The 21,881-nt window shown below is 50.6% G+C and overlaps 3 protein-coding genes across 8 annotated transcripts; 1 reads left to right on the top strand and 2 right to left on the bottom strand.

The window, feature by feature from the left end:
• Positions 1-1,516: 1,516 nt before the first annotated feature.
• On the top strand, positions 1,517-1,942 carry LOC308218690 (mid1-interacting protein 1A-like; the record flags this gene model as incomplete). Its single annotated transcript, XM_080612993.1, has 1 exon — positions 1,517-1,942. One exon carries the CDS (start codon positions 1,517-1,519, stop codon positions 1,940-1,942), a length of 426 nt encoding a protein of 141 aa, XP_080469119.1.
• A 2,929-nt stretch (positions 1,943-4,871) lies between these two features.
• LOC308218904 (NADH dehydrogenase [ubiquinone] 1 subunit C2-like) lies at positions 4,872-7,815 on the bottom strand. Its single transcript, XM_080613418.1, has 3 exons — positions 7,655-7,815; positions 6,135-6,278; positions 4,872-5,002 (listed from the first exon to the last, which is right to left on the bottom strand). Exons 1-3 carry the CDS (start codon positions 7,791-7,793, stop codon positions 4,953-4,955), a joined length of 333 nt encoding a protein of 110 aa, XP_080469544.1. The 5' UTR covers positions 7,794-7,815; the 3' UTR covers positions 4,872-4,952.
• A 1,403-nt stretch (positions 7,816-9,218) lies between these two features.
• Positions 9,219-21,513, bottom strand: ALG8 (ALG8 alpha-1,3-glucosyltransferase; the record flags this gene model as incomplete). Of its 6 annotated transcripts, none has more annotated exons than XM_080612933.1 (13): positions 9,219-9,662; positions 10,517-10,589; positions 11,473-11,570; positions 13,038-13,177; positions 14,307-14,446; positions 15,161-15,281; positions 15,397-15,500; positions 16,145-16,271; positions 16,750-16,817; positions 18,168-18,277; positions 19,561-19,754; positions 20,624-20,702; positions 21,434-21,513. In XM_080612933.1, the coding sequence occupies 13 exons, from the start codon at positions 21,511-21,513 to the stop codon at positions 9,431-9,433; spliced, it is 1,566 nt and encodes a 521-aa protein (XP_080469059.1). In that variant the 3' UTR covers positions 9,219-9,430. The 6 variants fall into 6 exon arrangements, with proteins under 6 accessions (XP_080469059.1, XP_080469060.1, XP_080469062.1 ...); XM_080612934.1 differs by having other exon boundaries at positions 15,403-15,500; positions 21,434-21,509; XM_080612936.1 differs by lacking the exon at positions 14,307-14,446 and having other exon boundaries at positions 13,038-13,136; positions 15,154-15,281; positions 21,434-21,509.
• Between the last annotated feature and the right edge of the window lie 368 nt (positions 21,514-21,881).

Genomic DNA, 21,881 nt, shown 5'->3' with positions numbered 1-21,881 from the left:
AGAAGGCAGCATGAGCTGGGACATGTGGGCACACTGGGACAGCTGCCAGCACCAAGGGTTGCAAACAGGATAAGGGACCCTGCAGTGTTTCCCCAAATAGAACAGTTATTGCTGACTGCCACAGGGGACACGCAGAGACAGCCACTGATGGCCCTTGCGCCAGCCATGGCCTCTGCCCCACAATGGGGGCAATGGGAGCAGCACTGGCACCATCCACGCTCCCCATGGGCAGCGGTGGCTCACAGCCACATCTGTGGGAGATTTCCATCCCGGTCCTGGCTCCTCAACAGGGCCCCATCCCATGTCCCCATGAGCACACACAGACCCTGTGCGACAGAGCAGCCTCAACGTCGCTGCAGAGCGGGGTTGCTCAATGCCCTGCAGTGTTCACGTCCCCGACGCATGGCAGAGGCTGCTCCAACTGCAGTGTCCGTGGGAGCAGAGACCCGAGGATCTCACTGCACCTCCCAGGGGTGCCCGGAGCTGGGTGCCCCGGTTCAGCTCAGCCCGACCCCAGCCATGGTGCAGGCCCATGGTGACTGTGCTGGGCTGCAGCCCAGGCCCCTCTCCTCCTGACAGCAGCAGCTGCCCCTGGCTCCCAGCAGGATGTGGGGGATCCACTTTTGGCTGATGGGGTCCCTGGAGGCAGAGGGAGGCTTTGGGAATGGTGCATGTCCCAAGGATGCGGAGCTGCGCAGTGCCCTGGAGCTGCCGAACCTCAGTTTCCCCCAGCATGCTGCTGAGAGCACCACAAGCAGCTTGAGAGGATGGTGCTGAAGGGAGCTGGGGCGCAGAGCACCCCCTTTGCCCCTGTCCCGGGAGCCCTGTGATATCCCTGCACCTCCAGGCAGCTCCGCAGTGCCCCAAGCCCTGCAATGGCCCTGAAACGGCCAAGCTCCCGGCTGGCACGGACATGGGGCCAGCAGCACCCACAGCCCTCGGTGCAGCACTGGGACCCCCGGCAGGACACCCAGAGGTGCGGGGGACAGCCCGGAAGGGACAGGAGGGGCGGTGGGGACAGCTCGGGTAGGGGAGGACCGGCAGCAGCGTGTGCAGGTGTAGGGACAGTGGGAGCGCTGGAACTGAGAGCAGCAACCCTGGAGCAGCGCGGATGGAGCCAGCGGCCCCGAGCCCATGCAGGCGCAGGGCCAGGCTGTGCCGAGCCCAGCTCTGCTGTCCCCGAGTGTCCCTGCCGCGGTGGAAACGGTTCTATTTGTGGAAGGGACACGGGGTCGCTGATCCCTTCTGCAAGGCCTGGGGCTGCGCCAGGGCCGGCGGCTGGGAGCGGGGCTTGCTCAAGGCTGCGGTGTTCACGTCCCGGGAGCGTGGCAGCAGCGGGCGAGCCCCAGCGGGGCTGGAGCCGAGCCCGGCCCAGCCCAGCGCGGCCCGGGGCCAGCAGCGGAGCGCGGCCGAGCGGGGCCGTGCCCCGGTCCCGCATAAAGAGGCGGCGGCGGGGCCGGGGAGCGGAGCGCGGAGCAGAGCCCGGAGCAGCGCTGCCGCAGGCGGGAGCGGGGCCATGGAGCAGTACTTCTCAGCCACGCACAAGATGGAGCAGGAGGTGATGTTCCCCAGCCTGCTCCGAGGGGTCTTCCCGCAGCAGCAGCAGCAGCAGCAGCAGCAGCAGCAGGACGGGGAGGCTCCGGATGCCGATGGCCACGCGGACCTCTACGAGCGCTACCAGCAACTCAAGGCCATCAAGCCCATGGTGGAGAAGGGCCTGGCCTCTGTCCATGACCTGAACTCGAGCAGCAGCGATGCGGACGCCCCTTGGGATGAGGCCGGCAGCAGCGGGGATGCGCGGCTGGAGCAGCGGCTGTGCCACCACCTGGCCGGCCTGCAGCAGGTCCTCACCCACCTCACCAGGGACACCAATGCCCTCACGCGGAGGTACAGCCAGATCCTGGAGCAGATCAGCCCCAGCGAGGGGCAGCCCAGCTGGTGACCCTGCCCCGGCCACCAGGTAAGAGCTGGGCCATGCTGAGAGCAGGGGCAGCGGGGCCAGGGGCGGCCGATGGGCACGGAGGGGTCCCCAGCACGGCAGGGTGGGAGCTCCTGGCAAGTGCATTGCAATGGGGGCTGTGCCCTCACTTGCCGGCAGGTTCCCGTCTCCGTGGCACAGGAGGGGCCTCATCCCATCGCTCCGTGCAGACACGCTGGGGTTGAGGGTCCATGGAGCAGGGCTGGTGCCCCGGTCCCTGCGGGCATGGTCTCAGGCTCAGCACGGCTGCCGTTGCAGGACGGGTGCTGGTGGCACGAAGGAGAGGACGTCCCCAGCGTGCCCATCGCGGCTCTTCCCCAGCCCCGCACGTGGCAGCGGATCTCCCGGCGCTGGCACCGACGCCTGCGGCCACCCCAGAGCCAGACCCAGCCTCGTCCCCTGGGAAGGAGCCTCTGGAGGTGCTGCAGGTCCATGGAAGAGCCGCGGGCTCGAGCCCTGCTCTTTGTTGGCCAAGAGCAGCAGGAAGCAGCGATGTGGAGCGGTGGCCCCGAGCTCCCAGGGTCCCTGCGGCTGCCGAGCCCTTTTCCAGCTGGTTCCTGGACTCCAAGGGGCCTTTTCCCCTTCTTTGATAATAAAATGAGCCCTGAGAAGCCCTTGGTGCTGGTGTTGGTGCTTTGCTGTGGTGGAGCCCTTGGGGAGGGACCCGGTGAGGGGCAGGGGGACCCTGGCTCTGCTGGGAGGGGACCTTCCATGCAGTGATGGGGAAGGTGAAGGGACACAGAATCCCAGTCACAGGATGGGTTGGGTTGGGAGGGAATTCCAAAGGCCATTCAGTTCCTAATGCCCTGCTGCAGGCAGGGACATTGTGCAGTGGTCCCGATTGCTCAAAATCCCATCCCACCAGATCTGGAACACTGCAGGGATGGGGAATGTGCGACTTGTCTGGGCAACCTGTGCAGTGATTCCCAACAATCCCAGTGAGACGTTCCTTCTTGAACCCTGCTGCTGTGCGCAGAGCACACAATATACGGGCATCAACCCATGCTGTAGGGAGACATCAGGTTCAGGGCCCTCTTTAAGGCTCTCCCCAGGGGTGTCCTTTCACTGCGTGTGCTGAGGATAATATGAGGACACTCAGAGATACATTGGTGACAGTTTCCCACATCCCAAGCTGTGGGAAGCACTTGTTCCACAGGTCTTTGAGGACATCAGAACAGATTTGCCCTCCGTGTCCCTTCTCAGCCTGTGAAAGTATGTGGCCTTTCTCCTGCAGAGACAGTGGAGCAGGAAGGGGATAAAGGGAGAGAGCCAGGCCATTCCTGTTGCAATGCCACCTCCAGCTGCGACAGATTAGTTCATTCCATGAGAGAAGAGTAAGTGGAAGATGGACATGGGGACTCCAAATTGACTTTGGAGCTCCTCTGCCTCCTTGATGATGGCAGATGCAGGGGTTGAAGAATAAAGAATGGAGGTAGGGATGTCTGTACCTGGTGAAGTGAGGACCATGGAGGATGTGATGTCCCTCTGGTCACTTACCTGGCTGCTGCTGAGGGGTGGGACCTGTGTCCTCTGGAGAAGACAATGATCACAGTGAGGACCGGAGGGTATTAACTGACACTGGCTGAACACAAGGAGTTTGTGCCCAGGCAGCCAACAAGGCCCCCACCATCCTGGCCTGTACAAGCACCAGTGTGGCAGCAGGGCCAGGGCAGGGATTGTGCCCCTCTGCTGGGCACTGGTGAGGCTGCACCTCGAATCCTGTGTTCAGCTCTGGGCCCTCACTACAAGAGAGACATTGAGGTGCTGTAGCGGGGCCAGAGAAGGGCAACAGAGCTGGTGCAGGGCCTGGAGCCCAAGGGTGATGGGGAAGGGCTGAGGGACCTGGGGGGGTTCAGTGTGGAGAAGAGAAGGCTCAGGGGGGACCTGATGGCTCCCTACAAGTGCCTGAGAGGAGGATGGAGCCAGGAGGGGCTGGGCTCTGCTCCCAAGGAACAAGGGCTCGGACAAGAGGAACCGGCCTCAAGCTGCACCAGGGCAGGTTTAGATGGAGCTGAGGAACAATTCCTGCCCCAAAGGGTGCTCAGGCATTGGAACAGGCTGCCCAGGGCAGGGCTGCAGTCACCGGCCCTGCAAGTGTTCACACCCCGTGGAGACGAGGCCTCAGTGCCATGGGTTAGTGGTGGCCTTGGCAGTGCTGGGGAATGGTTGGACTGGATGAGCTTAAAGGGCTTTTCCAACCTGGTTGATTCTGATTCTATGAACTCCTGAGGTCACCTCCAGGAATGGCTTTTGGCTCGGACAATGCGCTCCCATTTCCTAGGGCACTCGTGGCTGCTCTGTTGCAGGACATTGCATCATGCTGTGTCAATCCCAGCAGGGCCGCACTGCTGCTACCACTGATGGATGTGGCTGATAAGGGACATGAGGTGCTCATCAGGAAGGTCTTTGTCCTTGTCAAACCCAGCGCTGGGCCCTGCAGGACAAGGGCAGATGGAGCAGATCAGGCCCTCTGCGGCCACCACAGGGAATGAACTTTCCATTCCCATCGCTGGAGCAGCTCAGGATTGCAGCGGCTCAGTTCTGTCTGTGCAGCCACAGGCAGTGGAGCAGGAAGCAGGGCCCTGGCACACAGGCTCAGCAGCAGCAAAGAGAGGAAGCACAGTTTCGACCCAAAAAGGATATGTTCATAGATTAGAAGTGTCAGGGAGAGGTAAATAGGAGGCACCTACACAAGTAGTTTCTATAAAACATTCTCTCCCGGAAGAATCATCCATGTTCACGGTTAAAATAACTGGGAAAGAGGTGAATCAAAGTTATTATAAATACCAGTTACCTGCATATGATACACCAGGATGGAACAGAAGAGCAAGCAATTGAACACCAAGTATTGAATTGTAGCTTTTATTACACAAAAGCGAGCACTGGTTCATTTCCCAGTCATGGACGGTTGAGCAGTGACAGCAGCCTGACAGAGTTCTTGGTATGGAATTAGCTCATCCTGTGTCGTGTCCCCTCAGCGAACTGGGTAGAATTCCTCAAAAACCTCTCCTATTCTTCTCTTTTCTGCAAGAGGTGAAGGTGAGAAACTCATCAGCATTTGAGATTGATTCTGATGTTTCAGACTGAAGTCTTAAGGGTAGCTATCTATCTGCTTTTGGAATGGCTTTAACCTGCCAAGGAGGAGACTGAGATGAGCTCTTAGGCAGAAGCTCTTCCCTATGAGGGTGCTGAGGCGCTGGCCCAGGGTGCCCAGAGAAGCTGTGGCTGCCCCATCCCTGGCAGTGTTCAAGGCCAGGTTGGACACAGGGGCTTGGAGCAACCTTCTCTAGTGGAAGGGGTCCCTGCCTGTGGCAGGGGGCTGGAATTGAATGAGCTTTAAGGGCCCTTCAATCCAAACCATTCTATGATACTGTGAAGCCACCAAACCTCTGATTTTCGCTACCAACAGTGAACTATCACCTTGCTGCATAAACTAAACACATCACCCCTTGTCCTCAGGGCTCTCCACAAATCCCTGTGAAGAGATCTCACTATTAACACTTCTTTCTGTCTGCACATTCCTTCCGACATGGCATGATGTGGATCACAATCCAACAGCCACAGCCTCTAAACTGTATTAGAAAATAGTCGATTTTCACCAAAATTTGCCATCATTTGGCTTAGTGACAACATTCCCTAAAGCTCCGTTCTTCTTCTGAGGTTCTCATCAAAACACCTGATGAACTAAACACAAGTCATAGAGTCACAGGGAAGAGCTTCTGCCTAAGAGCTCATCTCAGTCTCCCCTCTGGCAGGTTCAAGCCATTCCCCTTGGCCTGTCACTACAGGCCCTTGTCCAAAGCCCCTCTCCAGGTTTCCTGGAGCCCCTTTAGGCACTGGAAGACCTCTTTATATATTATATTATTATATGATAATACATTATATATATGTTATATATTATATAATCTATATTATATATTAATATATCTATATATTATACAGATAATATGTAGACCTCTATTTTATAATATTATATAAGGTCTTTAATTTCATCTCATAAAATCCTTAATACTGTCACAATTTACATCGTGAATAAGCAGTAGTCGGTCCAACTTGCCAGATAACACCAGACCCCACAGGCACCCCAGCACCATCTTTCCACCCGGGTACATTAGGGCAGGCTGAGATCTTCCTTTCAAACCCCAACTTATCCTACCTGCTACCTTGAAGTCCTCTGGGTGCTGCCTGACGTACTCCAGCAGCTCCCTGTCCAGCTTGGCGTGCATGTACTCCATGCGCTTAGCCAGGTAATAGCCAACAAACCAGCCCACGGTGGTGAACAGGACCTGGCGGTGAACCCCTGCAGCGGGAAGGGGAAGGCCCTGGGCTGAGCCCATCTCCTGGCCCCATACAGGCCCCCATTTCCTCCAGCCCCCCTCACACTTCAGCCCCACACATCCCAGCTCATCTCTCCCCACTGTCCCCCTGTGGACAGGCCCCTCCGGTCCCCATAGCACCCTCACCTGCCATGGGCCTCACAGCCCTGCAGAGAGGACCCCCCCTTTGCTCAGGGCTCCTTCCCCTTCCTGCCCCCCATAGAGTAACCTCAAATCCCTTCCGCACCCATAGGATGCCCCTTTCCCAGCTCCCTCTGATTCCAAGCCCTGCTAACAGACCCCGCAGGGCTCCCTCCCCTTCACTCCCATCCCCACATCCCTCAGAGACACCCAAAACCCCACAGAGTCCCCCCTGACCTTCACCCCGGGACCCCTTCTCCTTCCCACTGCCCTCACATCCCACAGTCACCTCAGACCCCATATCCCCATCCCCACACATCCACTGCAACTCCCTCAGCCCCTCACCTCAGAGCCCTCTCACCTTCTTTCCTACCCCTATATCCCTCCATGTCACCCCAAACCCCACATACTCCATTCCTCAGGACCCTCTATCCCTTGCTGCTCACTTAAGGGTGGTTCCCCCTTCTCCCCACCCCTATATCCCTCAAATCCCACATATCCCCTTCCCCATCCCCACGCACCCACTGTAACTCCCTCAGCCCCTCACCTCAAAGCCCGCTCCCCTTCTTCCCACCCCTATATCCCCCAGTGTCACCCCAAACCCCACAGACCCCCATCCCCTCACCTCAGGGCTCCATCCCCTTCCTTCCCCCCCTATATCCCTCAATATCACCCCCAATCCTGCACACCCCCTTCCCAGCCTCCCCATCCCCTCACCTCAGGGTCTCTCAGAGTCACCCCAAATCCCATATACCCCCTCCAACAGCACTCTTTATCCCCCCCGTCTCTCACTTAAGGGTGGTTCCCCCTTTTCCCTCCCCTATATCCCACACAGTCACCCCAAATCCCACATATCCCCTTCCGCATCCCCACACACCCACTGTAACTCCCTCAGCCCCTCACCTCAGCGCCCTTTCACCTTCTTCCCATCCCTATATCCCTCAGTGTCACCCCAAATCCCACATACCCCCATTCCCTCACATCAGGACCCCCCGCACCTTCCTTCCCAGCCCTATATCCCTCAGTGTCACCCCAAATCCCACATACCCCATCCCGCAGCACCCTCTACCCTCACTTAAGGGTGGTTTCCCCTTTCCCGCCCCCCCCCATGCCCCTCAGAGTCACCCCAATCCCACACAGCCCCGTCCCCCTCCCCTCAGCCTCCCGCTTCCCTCCCGCCCCAGGGCCTCCCCTCAGGGCTCCCCCGTTCCCGCCGCACCGGCTCTGAGGAAGGGGCGGTGGTTGAAGCCGTTGTCCAGCAGCGCCGAGAGCCAGCCGCAAAAGCCCAGCCACGCCGAGATATGGTTGACGACGGGCGGCGGCGGCAGCGACCGCGACTCGTCGGGCAGGAACACCATGGCGGCTGCGGCGGCCCGCCAAGGTGACCGGGCGGAGCGGTGCTGCAGCGGCACCCTCCGCAGCCACCGCCTCCGAGCGCTCGGGTTCCGCGCCCTGACAAAGCCTCGTAGTTTAACCAAAAGCCCTTAAAACAACCCCAAATTAACTCTTCCGCCCCCTTTCCCCCCCGACCGTTCTCTCCATCAGAGGCTTTACTGGAGCTCCGGGGTCCCCTGGGTGAAGTGGTTCTGCCTGGGACACAGGAGGGAGGCCAGGCTGCCATCAGTTACACACTAAAATCAAACCCAGTTCATTTTCGGAGCTGTTCCTGTCAACGGATTAAAGAACGGGACTGACCAGGGTGCTACTTTTTCTTTTTTTTTAAATATAAAATCACATTAAACCGGTTGCAATAGCACCAGGACCGGCATAAACCGTTAAGAAGCCCTGCATATGAGCACACGGAACGGTTTGGGTTGGAAGGGACCTTAAAGCTCATCCAGCTCCAACCCCTGCCACGGGCAGGGACCCCTTCCACTGGAGCAGCTTGCTCCAAGCCCCTGTGTCCAACCTGGCCTTGAACACTGCCAGGGATGGGGCAGCCACAGCTTCTCTGGGCACCCTGGGCCAGCGCCTCAGCACCCTCACAGGGAAGAGCTTCTGCCTAAGAGCTCATCTCAGTCTCCCCTCTGGCAGGTTAAAGCCATTCCCCCTTGGCCTGTCCCTACAGGCCCTTGTCCCAAGCCCCTCTCCAGGTTTCCTGCAGCCCCTTTAGGCACTGGAGCTGCTCTAAGGTCTCCCCTTAAGGAGCCTTCTCTTCTCCAGGCTGCCCCAGCCCAGCTCTCTCAGCCTGGCTCCAGAGCAGAGCTGCTCCAGCCCTCGCAGCATCTCCATGGCCTCCTCTGGCCTCGCTCCAGCAGCTCCACGTCCCTCTTGTGCTGCTGCCCCAGAGCTGGATCAGGGCTGCAGGGGGGGTCTCCCCAGAGCACAGCAGAGGGGCAGGATCCCCTCCCTGAGCTGCTGCTCACGCTCTGGGGGTGCAGCCCAGCACACGGGGGGGTTCTGGGCTCAAGCACACACTGAAGCTGGGTCATGGGGAGCTGGGGATACCACACAACTCATTTAAAGCTTGAGCTTTGGGTGGTCAAGAGCACAAAAAAGCACCTCAGGACAAACTTCCAGACTCTCCATCCTTACTTGTGCATCTGACCCTCAGCAGCAGGGCTTAAACATGTGCTAAAAATAAAACCCCTCAGGAAATGCTCAAACAAAAAATACCAAGTTTTTATTTACATATTCCACAGACCGCAGTTACAATTCTCTGCTACACAGCAAGGGATCCCTTGTGATTTGCCACAGTGAGTTTTATTCAAATAGAAACAGTAATAGGAAAGCCAGGCAGGTTTCCCTTGGGAATGAAGTCTGGCCCTTGTTAAGTTCACAGTTTATTCACAGCAAGTGGCATCTTTGTTATGGTGATGAGCGCTTCTGATCAGAGGTATCCTTGTTGGGCACTATAGAAGAACTAGAACTCCCCTCCTGGTGATGGTAGATGTAGTTTGTGTCTTGTCAAGAGTCATACATCCTTGTGATAACCCCTCTCCATGCTGGATAAACCCCTCAAAGGGATAACCCAGGACTGGTCCCAACGCTGACTTTACTCAGCCTTTTGTCTAACAGACATCCTCTCAGTCAAGACAGAGATGTAGAGCTTCAGCCAAGCGTAAGTGACACCCAGAGCACAGTAGACAGAGGTGAGCAGCAGAGGGACGAAAGGATAATGCCACTTCCAGGGGGTCAGGGGAAATACAAATTCACAGAAGACTTCCAAAGGCACTAGTTGGATGAGGTAGATTGTTTCGAGCCAGGTAAGGAGAGGCCTCTCTCGCCTGTCGGAGGAATTAAACCCACAAATATAGTGTTAAAATACATGATGTTAACTATAACTTGTTTTTTCAGCTATCACTGCTGAACAGTGCAAAGAATATTCCCCATTAAATTATTTAAAGACTTTCAGGAGGAAAAACCCAGCATGATAACAAAGAGTACAGCAAATTTCCCTATCATGTGGCTTTTACACCAAGTTTCCAAGATGCCTTGGAATCCAAGTAGAAATCTCACCAGCAGCAATGGTGAGCTCTGCTTCACCTCACATCAGTTCAGTGAACAGAGATCTCCATCCACACCCTTCCATGTTCAAAGCCCAGAGAAGCTGTGGCTGCCCCATCCCTGGCAGTGTTCAAGGCCAGGTTGGACACAGGGGCTTGGAGCAAGCTGCTCTAGTGGAAGGTGTCCCTGCCCGTGGCAGGGGTTGGAACTGGATGGGCTTTAAGGTCCCTTCCAACCCAAACAAACCCATGATTCTATACTACTGCAAAACCCCACAGTAGCATTTGTAAGTGGTGCAGATAAACTCCAGAGAACTCACTGCAGTAAGTGCTCCAGTACTGAACTAAATGCTCACAGGCTACAGCATTACAACTTCATGTTTTAACAACACATGGAGCAGGTAGGGATTTACAGCAGGACTAACTGAGGAGCTGTCAGAATTCCAATATAACCAGGATGGGCTGTAATGATCCCATCTGAAGCCTTGCCTCCTGAGACGAGAGCAGAGGAAACAGCACCTTTTGACACGTTACACTTCAATTTGACACTTCAGCATCAGTTTGCTATGTGACAACATCATTCGCAGTAACAGAAGAGACTGTTCTAGGTGTTAGGAACAAGTTTCTTTAATTACCTGAACAGAGATTTCAATGAAGAGAAGCTATAAACAGTGAACAGCAGCATGAGCAGGATTTTAATTGGGAGTTCTGAAATACAAGGAACATGACACACTTTCAAAGTTCATTATAAAACCCTTTTGCCATATAAATTGCAGGATCTTTAAACCCTACTAATCACACTTTAATTGTTCAAGTTATTGTCTCCACACAGAACTAAGTGTTTTACTGCTTAGGACATTTAAAAATCAGCTTAAAAGAGAACAGACAGCCAAAGCAATGCTATCTAGTTCGAGGCGGGATGCTAAATGAAATGAAGTAATAGAGAAGGCAGAGGAAGTGTGTCATTTCTCAAGGCAGCAGCTTTACCACTGCAAATAAGAAGCATTATCAGACAGAGTCTAGATTTGAACTGTCCCAGAGGATGACAATCAACACAGTGTTGTCACAGCTAGGATGGCCTGGGGTTTAAGTGATGCAAACAGAGCCCTCATTAACTGGAAGGGGAAGGAGGGAGGAAGGAAGGAACAGCTTTTGGCCACAAAGACAAACCTGCCCCTACACAAACTGATTTAACTGGTGCTGCTGCATCATTTCTTAGTTTAAGCACATTACTGACAGCATGAAGTCAGTTGGAAACCAGCCTGCCAGGTTCATGCTTCCTGTCTTCATCACTTTTGCTTCGCATGGTTATGTTGGACGGGGGAAGTTTCTAGAACTGTGGCAGAATGAGGGATAAAGACAAACTGTGACCATTTCTTATCTCAATTCAGCTTAAATGCTACCCCTTTCTTCTACAGCTTTTAAAAAGCAATGTTTCTTTTCACTAGCTGGAGAGTTTGTATTTATGGAATCAGGCAGACATCCAGCCTCTTGCACCTTTCAACATACTACACAATCCAAACCCATTAGCCAAAATAGAAACCACCCAATGCAGCAAGATGAAAACACCCAAAGAAGGAAAACACTTTACCTTGTGGTGTAAACAACAACGGAAAAAGTGAGAAATGCCCTGTTGTTGTCAGAATCAAGTAGATGCCAGCATCCTTGGCTCTCTGAACAGACAACAAGCTAAAAATGACAAGGGTTTGTTAGACTTTGGTCTTTTAGCAAAAAACATTTCAGCAAAACACTACCCAAATACCAGGAGACTGAAGTCAGAGTTTCATAGTACCCCAGTCCCTCCAAACACTGTGCCTGGGATGAAGTCTCCTGCTTCCAAACCATGTGGCCTCAGAGATAAAAATGTAGAAGAAAATCAGCTATAAATCCCATTGCCAGCTGGCTGCAAACATTGTCATCCCTGCTGTCTCCTTCCTTTTGTTTTCCCAGGGCTAATTTCCTCCTTCTCACAATTCTCACTTCAAGAGTTTAAATATCACTAAATCCCCAAACAAGTGAAATAAAGAGTTTGTAGCAACACTGGTGAGGCAGCTTCTGATTCTACTCCAAACAAGCATGAAGTCCTTTTGGTAGAAACCATGTATTGCTCTTGTCAAGCACAATGCACAAGGTACCTTTCCTGAGCCAGCTGGCTCCTGAGTTTTAACTATGAACCACAGCACTCACAAAGGCTTGAGCTGTGGCTAATAAACCACAATATCCCTACATTTGTCCCTGCCAGAGCAGACCTTTGTTCAGGGAGAAAAGAACTAAATCAACCACAAATGCTCCCAAGTTTGAGTGTGGCAGCATCTAGTGCTTCACACCAGGCAAGGCAATTAATTCTTCTCTTTAGGAAGCAAAGTCACAAGACATGCAGCAACAGGTCGTGGACTTTTGGGGGGCAATGAATGCACAAATGGAATAACACTGGGGGAAACAAAGGAGCCTGCTTTCATCCACCATGTCACACGAGCTTTACCAAGCCTGCTCCCAGGCTGTTCCTAAGAAAAGGAGGCTGCAAGGGAAGCTGAATGAATTCTTCTAAGAGCTGTGAGTCCATGAGCAGCCTGAAGTCTGACCCCCATTCTGTCATAAGTGTGGTTTGGGTTTGGTTTCCATTACTCTAATAGCAGTCAAGCATCTGAATCAAACCACAGATTTTATACTCAGAAATACAGCTCAGCCTTCAAAGAGACACAAAAGAGTGTATGTAGCACACAAGCCTGTGAGTCAGACTCCTAATTCTCCCAACACCACATGCTTCTATTCTTCTGATCATGTGTAAATCAGTACAAAGCTCTGCTGTGCCCCACAGAGCCGATATGGGACTCAGCTACCACAAATAAAGCTCTACTTAAAGCTTCTGTCAATGCAAGCTGTTGTAAAGTATAAGCCAGTGTTAGGATCTCATAGTGTTTGACACCACACCAGTTTCCTGCATATGCTACACTGGCATGAGCACACCCCATTGCAAAAGCAGCCACATTTAACTGTGGTTGAAATTAACTTAAAGTGCACTAAAACTTGACAGCCTAAGGCATTCTGTGTTAATTTTCTGAAATATACTGAAATCAAAGTGATCCTCTTTGAGGATACCTCAAAAAGTGGCTGCAGGTTCAGTTTGGCTGACTGCTACATAGAAAATACACTTACCTTAGAGGCAGAATAGCAAGGAGTATTGCTTTCTCATGCACATGCCAGCCAAACATGAAGGAGCTCAATGCACAGAGAACAAGGCACTGCAGAAAGCCTCTGGGCCCTTGAGGTTTAAACCAAAGACAGAAAACAGAGGGCTAGAAACAACAGGCAAAAACAGGACTTCAGTGAACAGTCTGGCAATCCTGAACACAAGCCATTGTGCAAAGAGATGTTCCTATGTTAATAAACACCACTGCACCCAGGTTCTGCTCGTGGGGCACAAGCATCACACAGCACTGTAACAGACCATATCTATCTGGATGTATGAGTAGAGCCTGAAGGACTTCATCAGTCTACCAGGAGAGGAAAAGCAGACTAAAGACCACAACCAACTCCATTAGTTGTGTTGCAAGAAGTATCTTTGCACCTAAACCAATAGACCCATTTTATCAAGCTTACTACATAAAGGTGTTGAAACAAAGGGTACTTACTCATTAGAGTAAAAAAGACTGCATCCAGGTAATGACTTATCAAACCTTTAATTCTTTGTTTGCAATACGAAAAACACCATCCCACCTGTAGCTCCCACTGTCAGGAACACCATAAGCTGCCCAAGCAGTTCCATCAGTATCTATACTCCCATCCTAGTTCAACTACTTTCTATCACAAAAGGTCTGTTACAGCTCAGCCTGCAGAGTGGGTTTGATTCATGATCTTTTAACCATTTCAGAGCCGATAGGGAACACAATTTTAGAATCAAAGACTGGTTTGTGTTGGAAGTGACCTTAAAGCTTATCCAGTTCCAACTCCCTGCCATGGACAGGGACACCTTGCGTTAGACCAGTTGCTCCAAGCCTCGTCCCAACCTGGCCTTAAAACTTATTTGTTGCCCTAGAATTAAAACCCATGTGAAGCTCATGCTAATCAAATAAAACCGACTGAGAATAAAACACATCAGGTTCCCCCTCACCCAATAAAGAATCATAGAATAGTCAGGGTTGGACAGGGCCTTAAGATCATCCAGTTCCAACCCCCTGACAAGGGCAGGGACACCTCACACTAAACCATGGCACCCAAGGCTCTGTACAAACTGGCCTTAAACAGTGTGAGGGATGGAGCATTCACAACTTCCCTGGGCAACCCATTCCAGTGCCTCACCACCCTCACAATAAAGAACTTCTTCCTTACATCCAATCTAAACTTCCCTTGTTTAAGATTTAACCTGTTACCCCTTGTCCTACCACTATTATCTACAGTGTTTATATATATATTATTTATTCTTACCAGTATAGATATGAAAGTACAGATTAACGTTGCCAATGGGGTCACAGAAGGGAGGACAGTGTGCTGAAATTCCTGAACCAGTCCTCCTGTCATGGAGGCTTTAGGAATTTTTGTATGATCAAGAAAATTACACTTCAAACCTAAAATCAAAACATAAAACAAAGCACAAACAGGTAAATGTTAACAAAGAAAATGAAGTAGCTGGATTCAGTACACAGCCAAATCTTCCTGGCCTTGAACACTGCCAGGGATGGGGCAGCCACAGCTTCTCTGGGCACCCTGTGCCAGCGCCTCAGCACCCTCACAGGGAAGAGCTTCTGCCTAAGAGCTCATCTCAGTCTCCCCTCTGGCAGGTTCAAGCCATTCCCCTTGGTCTGTCCCTACAGGCCCTTGTCCAAAGCCCCTCTCCAGCTTTCCTGCAGCCCCTTTAGGCACTGGAGCTGCTCTAAGGTCTCCCCTTCAGGAGCCTTCTCTTCCCCAGGCTGCCCCAGCCCAGCTCTCTCAGCCTGGCTCCAGAGCAGAGCTGCTCCAGCCCTCGCAGCATCTCCATGGCCTCCTCTGGCCTCGCTCCAGCAGCTCCACGTCCCTCTTGTGCTGCTGCCCCAGAGCTGGATCAGGACTGCAGGGGGGGGGTCTCCCCAGAGCACAGCAGAGGGGGAGAATCCCTGGGATTCTGAGGATGCAGCCCAGCACATGGCAGGGTTCTGGGCTGCAAGTGCCATCACCACGCGCTGGTGTGAGGATTCAGGCAATCTGAAAATGTAATTTAATGCCTGCATTCAAACAGGGAGGACTAAAATCCATAGAGATCTATCTGCAAATAGGCACCAAACAACAGGATTAGTACACTGTACCTAACACTGTTAGTGCTTTATCCACAGCATTGTACAGAGCCCAGAAGTTTGGGGCCCAATAAGCATGGCAGAGGCCTCGTTTGAAAGGGAAAAGCCGGGACATGACTTGAGGCAGTTGGCCCTGTGGGAAACAAGACAGAAAGAAACAGCCTCTGTAGATGAGATGTGGTTTCTATTTTTGTAACACCATGTTCTAACAGTTCAGGGGAATAACAGGGTACAAAACATGTTATTACCAACACTATGAAGGGGCCCAGTGAAAGAGCAGAAACAAGACAGACAATCAACCCCAGAAGAGTCAAATGAAGAAAGCTAAAACTTCTCCACTTCAGGGATCCATCTACAAGAAGCAAAGAGATTATCAAAACAGTTACTGTGGCAGAGAGGGAGGCAAAGCATTCCATGCCAACCTGTATTGCTAGCACCTAAAAGCAGCACATAGCCTTTTATGTCAATGCATTCAGTTGCTTCCTTCAGGAGTCAGTTTGCATTTACTCTTTTCCACATTGCAGCTCCTGCTCTATATAACCTTTTGGTACTTTCTCTTTCAAGAGAAGTACCTTCTCTGCTTGTGTGATGAGTACTGGACATGCTTCAGCGCCAGGAAATGGAGAGAAACAGAGGACTCAAAAAGCTTCTGATGCTGTTTCATATCCAGAATAATTCTTATGGCTTCAAACTGCCACCTGCAGCTTGTTCACATTGGTTTTTCTTAATGTGAAGCTCATGCCAATCAAATAAAACCTCATAGGGATAAAGCCACATCAAGTTTCCAGAAAATATCATCTACTCTTACCAACATAGATGAGAAACTCCCTAGAAACAATTTTACACTAAAGTTTCAAAGATCTTTAAAGATCTCACCAACTGTTACTCAAGCAGAACTTTTACCCACAGCCATTTCATTCCAATGTCTTCATGTCTTGTCTTCTCCTGGCCCTCAAGATAATGCCTCAAAAGCAAGCAAGGAGAACCCCATCTTACCTGCATGATTTGCAGTAAAGCAATAAGATCGTAACAAATAAATGCCATATGCTGGGGCCACATACACGTAGATGTGCTTGAAATGTAGGAGAACAGCAAAAAGAAGAGCTCCCTCCAAATATCTTCTCTGAAAGAAAAACAAAAACAAAACCTAAGCTCTTCTACTTGTACTCCATTTTAATGGTCTTCAGTTGTACTCCTACAGTGACAGGGCAGTTATCATAGGTATAAAAAAGGTATTTACTTCGCATGACAAACTTGGTAGAGTTGTGCATGACAGGTATGGAGAAGGAAACTATATTGGAAAACTCGGATAGGTTTCACCTCCCCACAGCTTCAGAGGTGTGTTTTCTAAGGGCTGGTGACTTGGAAGAAGGTAAGTTGGCAGGGAACCATGCCATACTGCTCAGGTTGAACATAGACATTACCTTTCTCATTAGGAACTGCAATGCTGCAGCATCAGCAAGCAATTATAGTGATTAGACACTCATCCTAGCACACATCAACCTCAAGCCACTCCTATTGCTTTCAATATGAGCAGCCCAACGAAGTGAATTAATGCACCTAAACTACATCTGGCAGTGAAAAGAGCCACTCAAGTTTACCTGACACAGTCGAGCAACAGAAAGAAGCATCAGCCCAAACAGAAAGCCATTGTACTGGAAGTGAATATCTGAACTTGAATCAAGAAGGAATAAAGCAAGTTTTCTTTACTACTATCAGTTTTCTGTGGCAGACTCAAACAATAAATCCGAATTAAAATGGAACCTAGATCAAGACAGCAATGTTATATTCACTGCACACAGACACAAAGTCATTGTTAAGCTTATAGGTAAGTACTCTTAGACTCTTACAGGTCTTAGAGACTTACAGGTAAGTACTCTTAGATAAAATCTACAAATGCTAGTGTATTATCTTGATGAACTGTAACAATCCAACTATATACTGTGCAGCTTATAAGAAACAAAACAAAGGGTTAATTCTCCACTTATTTAAGTATTCGCCTCTGCCACACACTGGTTAAAGGAGATGGCAGTCATCATTTATCTCCCACCTGTAAGCAGACAACTTAGACAAGGACTGGGGAGAAGAAAACTAGTCCTTCTATGAAAGAATTACTGTTGTTTTCCCCCTCTGTTCCCTCTTTAGCCAGATCAATGCACTTGTGTCAACAGTGACTCACAATAACTGGACTTTCCAGAGTTCTTTTTACACCCTCTTTAAAACACCTTGCTAATTCTCGTGTAAAATGAACCACTTGAAAACCATCTGAACATAAAGCACTTGAAGATTTTTCCCTGCCATAGGACAAACTCGGAAGCACAACCAGAACAAAGACACTGCTAATGCTTCTGTAGGCACAGAGAAGAAGTAGCCAGCAGGAACAGGCATGCTGCTGCCAGACTGGTCCTCCTGTAGTTCATAACAGAATCCCAGACTGGTTTGTGTTGGAAGGGACCTTAAAGCTCATCCAGATCCAACCCCTGCCACAGGCAGGGACACCTTCCACTGGAGCAGCTTGCTCCAAGCCCCTGTGTCCAACCTGGCCTTGAACACTGCCAGGGATGGGGCAGCCACAGCTTCTCTGGGCTTTGGATATGGCACAACCCCTCCCTGAGCTGCTGCTCAGGCTCTGGGGGTGCAGCCCAGCACACAGTGGGGTTCTGGGCTCAAGCGCACACTGAAGCCTGGTCATGGGGAGCCTATCGTCACCCAAGACTCCAAGTCCTTCTCCTTAGGGCTCCAGTCTCCCCCAGCCTGTGTTTGTGCTGCGACTGCCCAACCCAGGGGCAGGACCTTGCACTTGGCCTAGCAAATCAGACCGAAAAACTGAACAATTCTCATTTTGCCAAATACTAATTCTAATGAGAACATGAAGTTATTCAGTAACTCCAGAAACACAACAGCACTGTTACTTGCTGTGACAGGAATAATAATACTCATGGGTTTGCACCACATGCTGTAACCAGTTGTTAAAGAAACCAATAAACCACAAACAACCCATAACAGTTTGAAAGGATACGATCCACAATTAACAACCCAAAATTCCACAAGAGCAGAACAGCCAAAATAAACGTTGGTTTTTCCAGGATATCCTTTGCAGCTCGTTTTCCATTGACACATCTGCAGCACCTGAGCAAGAACAAAAGCAACAGAAGCCTTAACTGAAGCAGCCAGCAAAAACATCCTTGCCTTTAGGAGCTGAGAAGTGCACTTAATCTGAAGTTAACTATTTTATTGGAAGGCAGTGATAAAATTCCTGCTGAATTCATCAGAAGACAGGAATAAAGCTTAGTAAAAATAGGAATTGAGATGTCAATAGCTGTAGTAGCTGCTAAAGCTTCTGTTAAGTAGCTTAGTCTCAGGTTCAAGTCTCACACTAAATAATACCTGTAAGGTTGTCATAACCTGTTTGCTGCCAGCTTCTCAGGAAGGCACAATGTATTGCTACATTTGAAGACAACATGTATATTTAAGGTACTCAATTGGACACTAACCTTTTCCTGCCCTTCCCAATATCACTAACTACTACTAGTTAAAACCATACTATTACTTCTCAATGTGAAGCTACACAGTCCCTATTATTATTTGAAGGTAAGGTTAGATCAGACTGAAAAGTTGGGGATGATTTGTGCTGGAAGACTATTAGTAGAACCATTTTAAGCCAACCAGCTCATTCTTACATCTTGAAGTCAGAACAATAAAAGGAACAGGTCACAAGGCAAAGCCAGCCCATTTCAAATAGAGAAACTAAATAAAGGACCTGCAGTAGTGCTCAATGCAACTTTCTACCCAGGTTCTGAGCAGACAGAATGAGGGAACACTGTCACAGCTATTGTTAAGGTAGCAATATATTTCTCAAAGCATCTCCCTCCCTGGACTCCTTAGGTGCAAGAGAAACACTTCTTCACAAATCAGGGCACACTGAAAACCTCTAACATTAACAGTTACATTCCACTCAAAATAATCAGTTTATTATCAAGAAGACCAAAACCACTACAGCGATTTTGCATACTTGATAATGGCTTTCTGTCACAAGTTTCCTTTATGCTTCTACTCTAGAAGAGCAGAGATATAAGAAAAGTAACGGGAAAAAGCCACTTGGGTGCACACGAGTTGACCTGCAAGTCCTACAAAATGAACCCAGCAACAGAAACAAGCCACCTATAACATGTGAAGCAGCAGGTAAGGTCTGAATGCGCGCAAATCTGATCACAGGTACAGCACCAGCAGCTCCAAGAACAAATTACTTTGTGTTTAGCAGCACATTCCAAATGACTCCTTGAATAGCTTAAAGCAACTTGGATATTTCCATGCATTTATAAGCTTGTTTGTGGAAATATTTGTTTTACTCTAGAATAAGGCCATACAATAAGACTACCCAGGGTCCCTACAAGTAGAGCATTAAGACTTACTCATGAGCTGCGTAGATGAACAGGATATCTGTAAAGATGACAGAAAATCTTTGGAAGAAGATGGTTGCATGACTGGTGTAATTCAGGTTTTCAATAACCAACATCTTTGGGTCAAAATACTTGGCAACATGTGAAAGGGCATATTCAAACCAAGCAAAAAAGGGTGGATAATCCAGGGTCCATTCTGAAGTTGCCTACAGACAAAGTAAGATTAAAGAGTTTAACACAATCTGTGCTGTTTATAGTCCTTCAGTTCATCACAGCAAGTCAGCTGATGGGTTTTATCTCAGTAACTTGTATTTAACAGATACAAGACAAGAGGAAAACAGCTTTAACTTGACACAGGGGAGATTGAGATGAGCTCTTAGGCAGAACCTCTTCCTTGTGAGGGTGCTGAGGCGCTGGCCCAGGGTGCCCAGAGAAGCTGTGGCTGCCCCATCCCTGGCAGTGTTCAAGGCCAGGTTGGACACAGGGGCTTGGAGCAAGCTGCTCTAGTGGAAGGTGTCCCTGCCTGTGGCAGGGGTTGGAACTGGATGGGCTTTAATGTCCCTTTAACCCAAATCAGTCTGGGATTCTATTATTACAACCCAATTGTGTAGGCTGAGTCTGTGATGAACTTAAAGGTGATTCATCCAGAATAAAATCAATGCATGCTACTAGTGCACCAGATGAAAACATTAATAGTGATTAATTTCATAATGCATATTGATATGATTCATTCTTTTTGATACCTGTGTACCAGTAGCGACAAGAGCGAAGAGAGCAGCAATTTAAGACCACTATGCAACTCTCCCAGTGTTACACAGCCTTCATAACCCACATGCCTTAATCATCTTTTTCATTTCACCTTCATAAGCACAAACAATTGTCATTTCTTAGTTAAACGCTACACAGGGCCAACAAATCATGACTGGCATGTTTTTATATCACTGCATGACAACTGCCAACCATCAGTAGCATCCAAGACATAATACAAGGCTTTCTCCTCTAGCATTCCCCCAGGCTGGCATGCCCGATTTTACTATCATTTAAACACAGCTAAAACACCCCAACATGTACTTACTTCATAGTACCACTGAGAGAGGGGCAGGTTGTGAGTGATGGCAAGCCAGTTCCTATGTACTTCAAAATCCGTGGAGTAACTGCAAAAGGGTTATAGGAAGAGTCAACCACATGCACTTAAAGGAGATGTATTTCAGAGCACATCATTGTGGGGAAGCAAAAAGAAAACCTACATTGAACACCTCTAGGGCAAGATCTGGATCAAGTCCTGCCCACAGCAGAGGAGTTGGAACTGGATGAGCTTTAAGGTCGCTTCCAACCCAAACCATTCTATGATTCCATGACTCTAAGTAATTCATACAGTAACCAGGATGCTGCATTAACTTTGTGAAATGGACATATGCAGGTGATAGAGGGCAAGAACTACTTACAACTTGGCCTTCTCTGACCCAAATGGCCAAATTACAGGCTATAACTAATTTTTCAGTCGCAATTTGAATTTTGGGGTTAATTTTCGAGCAAAAAAACCTTTGAAAATCAAAAAAGCAGTAATGCTTCAGCACATTTAAAGGCCCTCCCGAACAGGAACGGGCTATAAGCGCCTTCAAACCCCCAAACAAAGCTATTTCCCACCGCAAGAGGACGAGAAGGCAGCAACATACAACACCGTCCGCTCCCCACCACAAACCGAAGAAAGCAAGGGCTTGAGGCACCATGGTCCCCTCAGAGCCCCCTCAGGCGCCGTGGCCCCCCCCCCAGGCCTTACTCCCCCTTCCCCTCCCCGGCCGCCCTGAGGCGGAGGGGCAGCCCACCGGCTCCCACGCGGGTAGAACAGGCCTGTGCCCCAGCCCCAGCCCCGTTCGGTGCTCACTACGCGGGGATGAGCAGGCACTTGAGCAGGGACACGCCGAGCGCCAGCCCGCGGAACCAGCTCCTGCCGCCCGCCGCCATGGCACGGCCGCCGAGCATGCGCGTTACGGGACGGCACCTCCCGCCCGCTCCGTTTGAAGAGCGCGGGTCCGCCCGCCGCGGGCTGTGCGCGTGCGCGGAGCCGCCCCGGGGGCGGCACTGCGCATGTGCAGGGCGGGTACCCCGATAGGGGTGGTTCAGTGGGGGTTGTGGAGTGTAGTGGAGTGGGACGGGACGGGACGGGACGGGACGGGACGGGACGGGAAGGGAAGGGAAGGGACGGGAAGGGAAGGGAAGGGACGGGAAGGGATGAGATGGGACGGGATGGGATGCGATAGGTTGGGATGGGATGGGACAAGATGGGATGGGACAGGACAGGATGAGATGGGATGGGACAGGAGAGGATTGGA

The sequence above is a fragment of the Psittacula echo genome (assembly GCF_963264785.1).
Source record: "Psittacula echo genome assembly, chromosome: 3".
Classification (NCBI taxonomy): domain Eukaryota; kingdom Metazoa; phylum Chordata; class Aves; order Psittaciformes; family Psittacidae; genus Psittacula; species Psittacula echo.
The sequence above is the reverse complement of the archived record's forward strand: the minus strand, read 5'-3'. Positions and strand labels throughout refer to the sequence as shown.

What these genes read in the sequence shown, in the direction of transcription:
- LOC308218904 (XM_080613418.1), bottom strand. Translation starts at nt 7,793, where the DNA reads ATGGTGTTCCTGCCCGACGAGTCGCGGTCGCTGCCGCCGCCGCCCGTC. An exon ending in CCGCCCCTTCCTCAGAGCCG is followed by an intron (nt 6,279 to 7,654) that starts GTGCGGCGGGAA and finishes TTCCCGCTGCAG; the next exon opens with GGGTTCACCGCCAGGTCCTG. An exon ending in AGAGGACTTCAAGGTAGCAG is followed by an intron (nt 5,003 to 6,134) that starts GTAGGATAAGTT and finishes CACCTCTTGCAG; the next exon opens with AAAAGAGAAGAATAGGAGAG.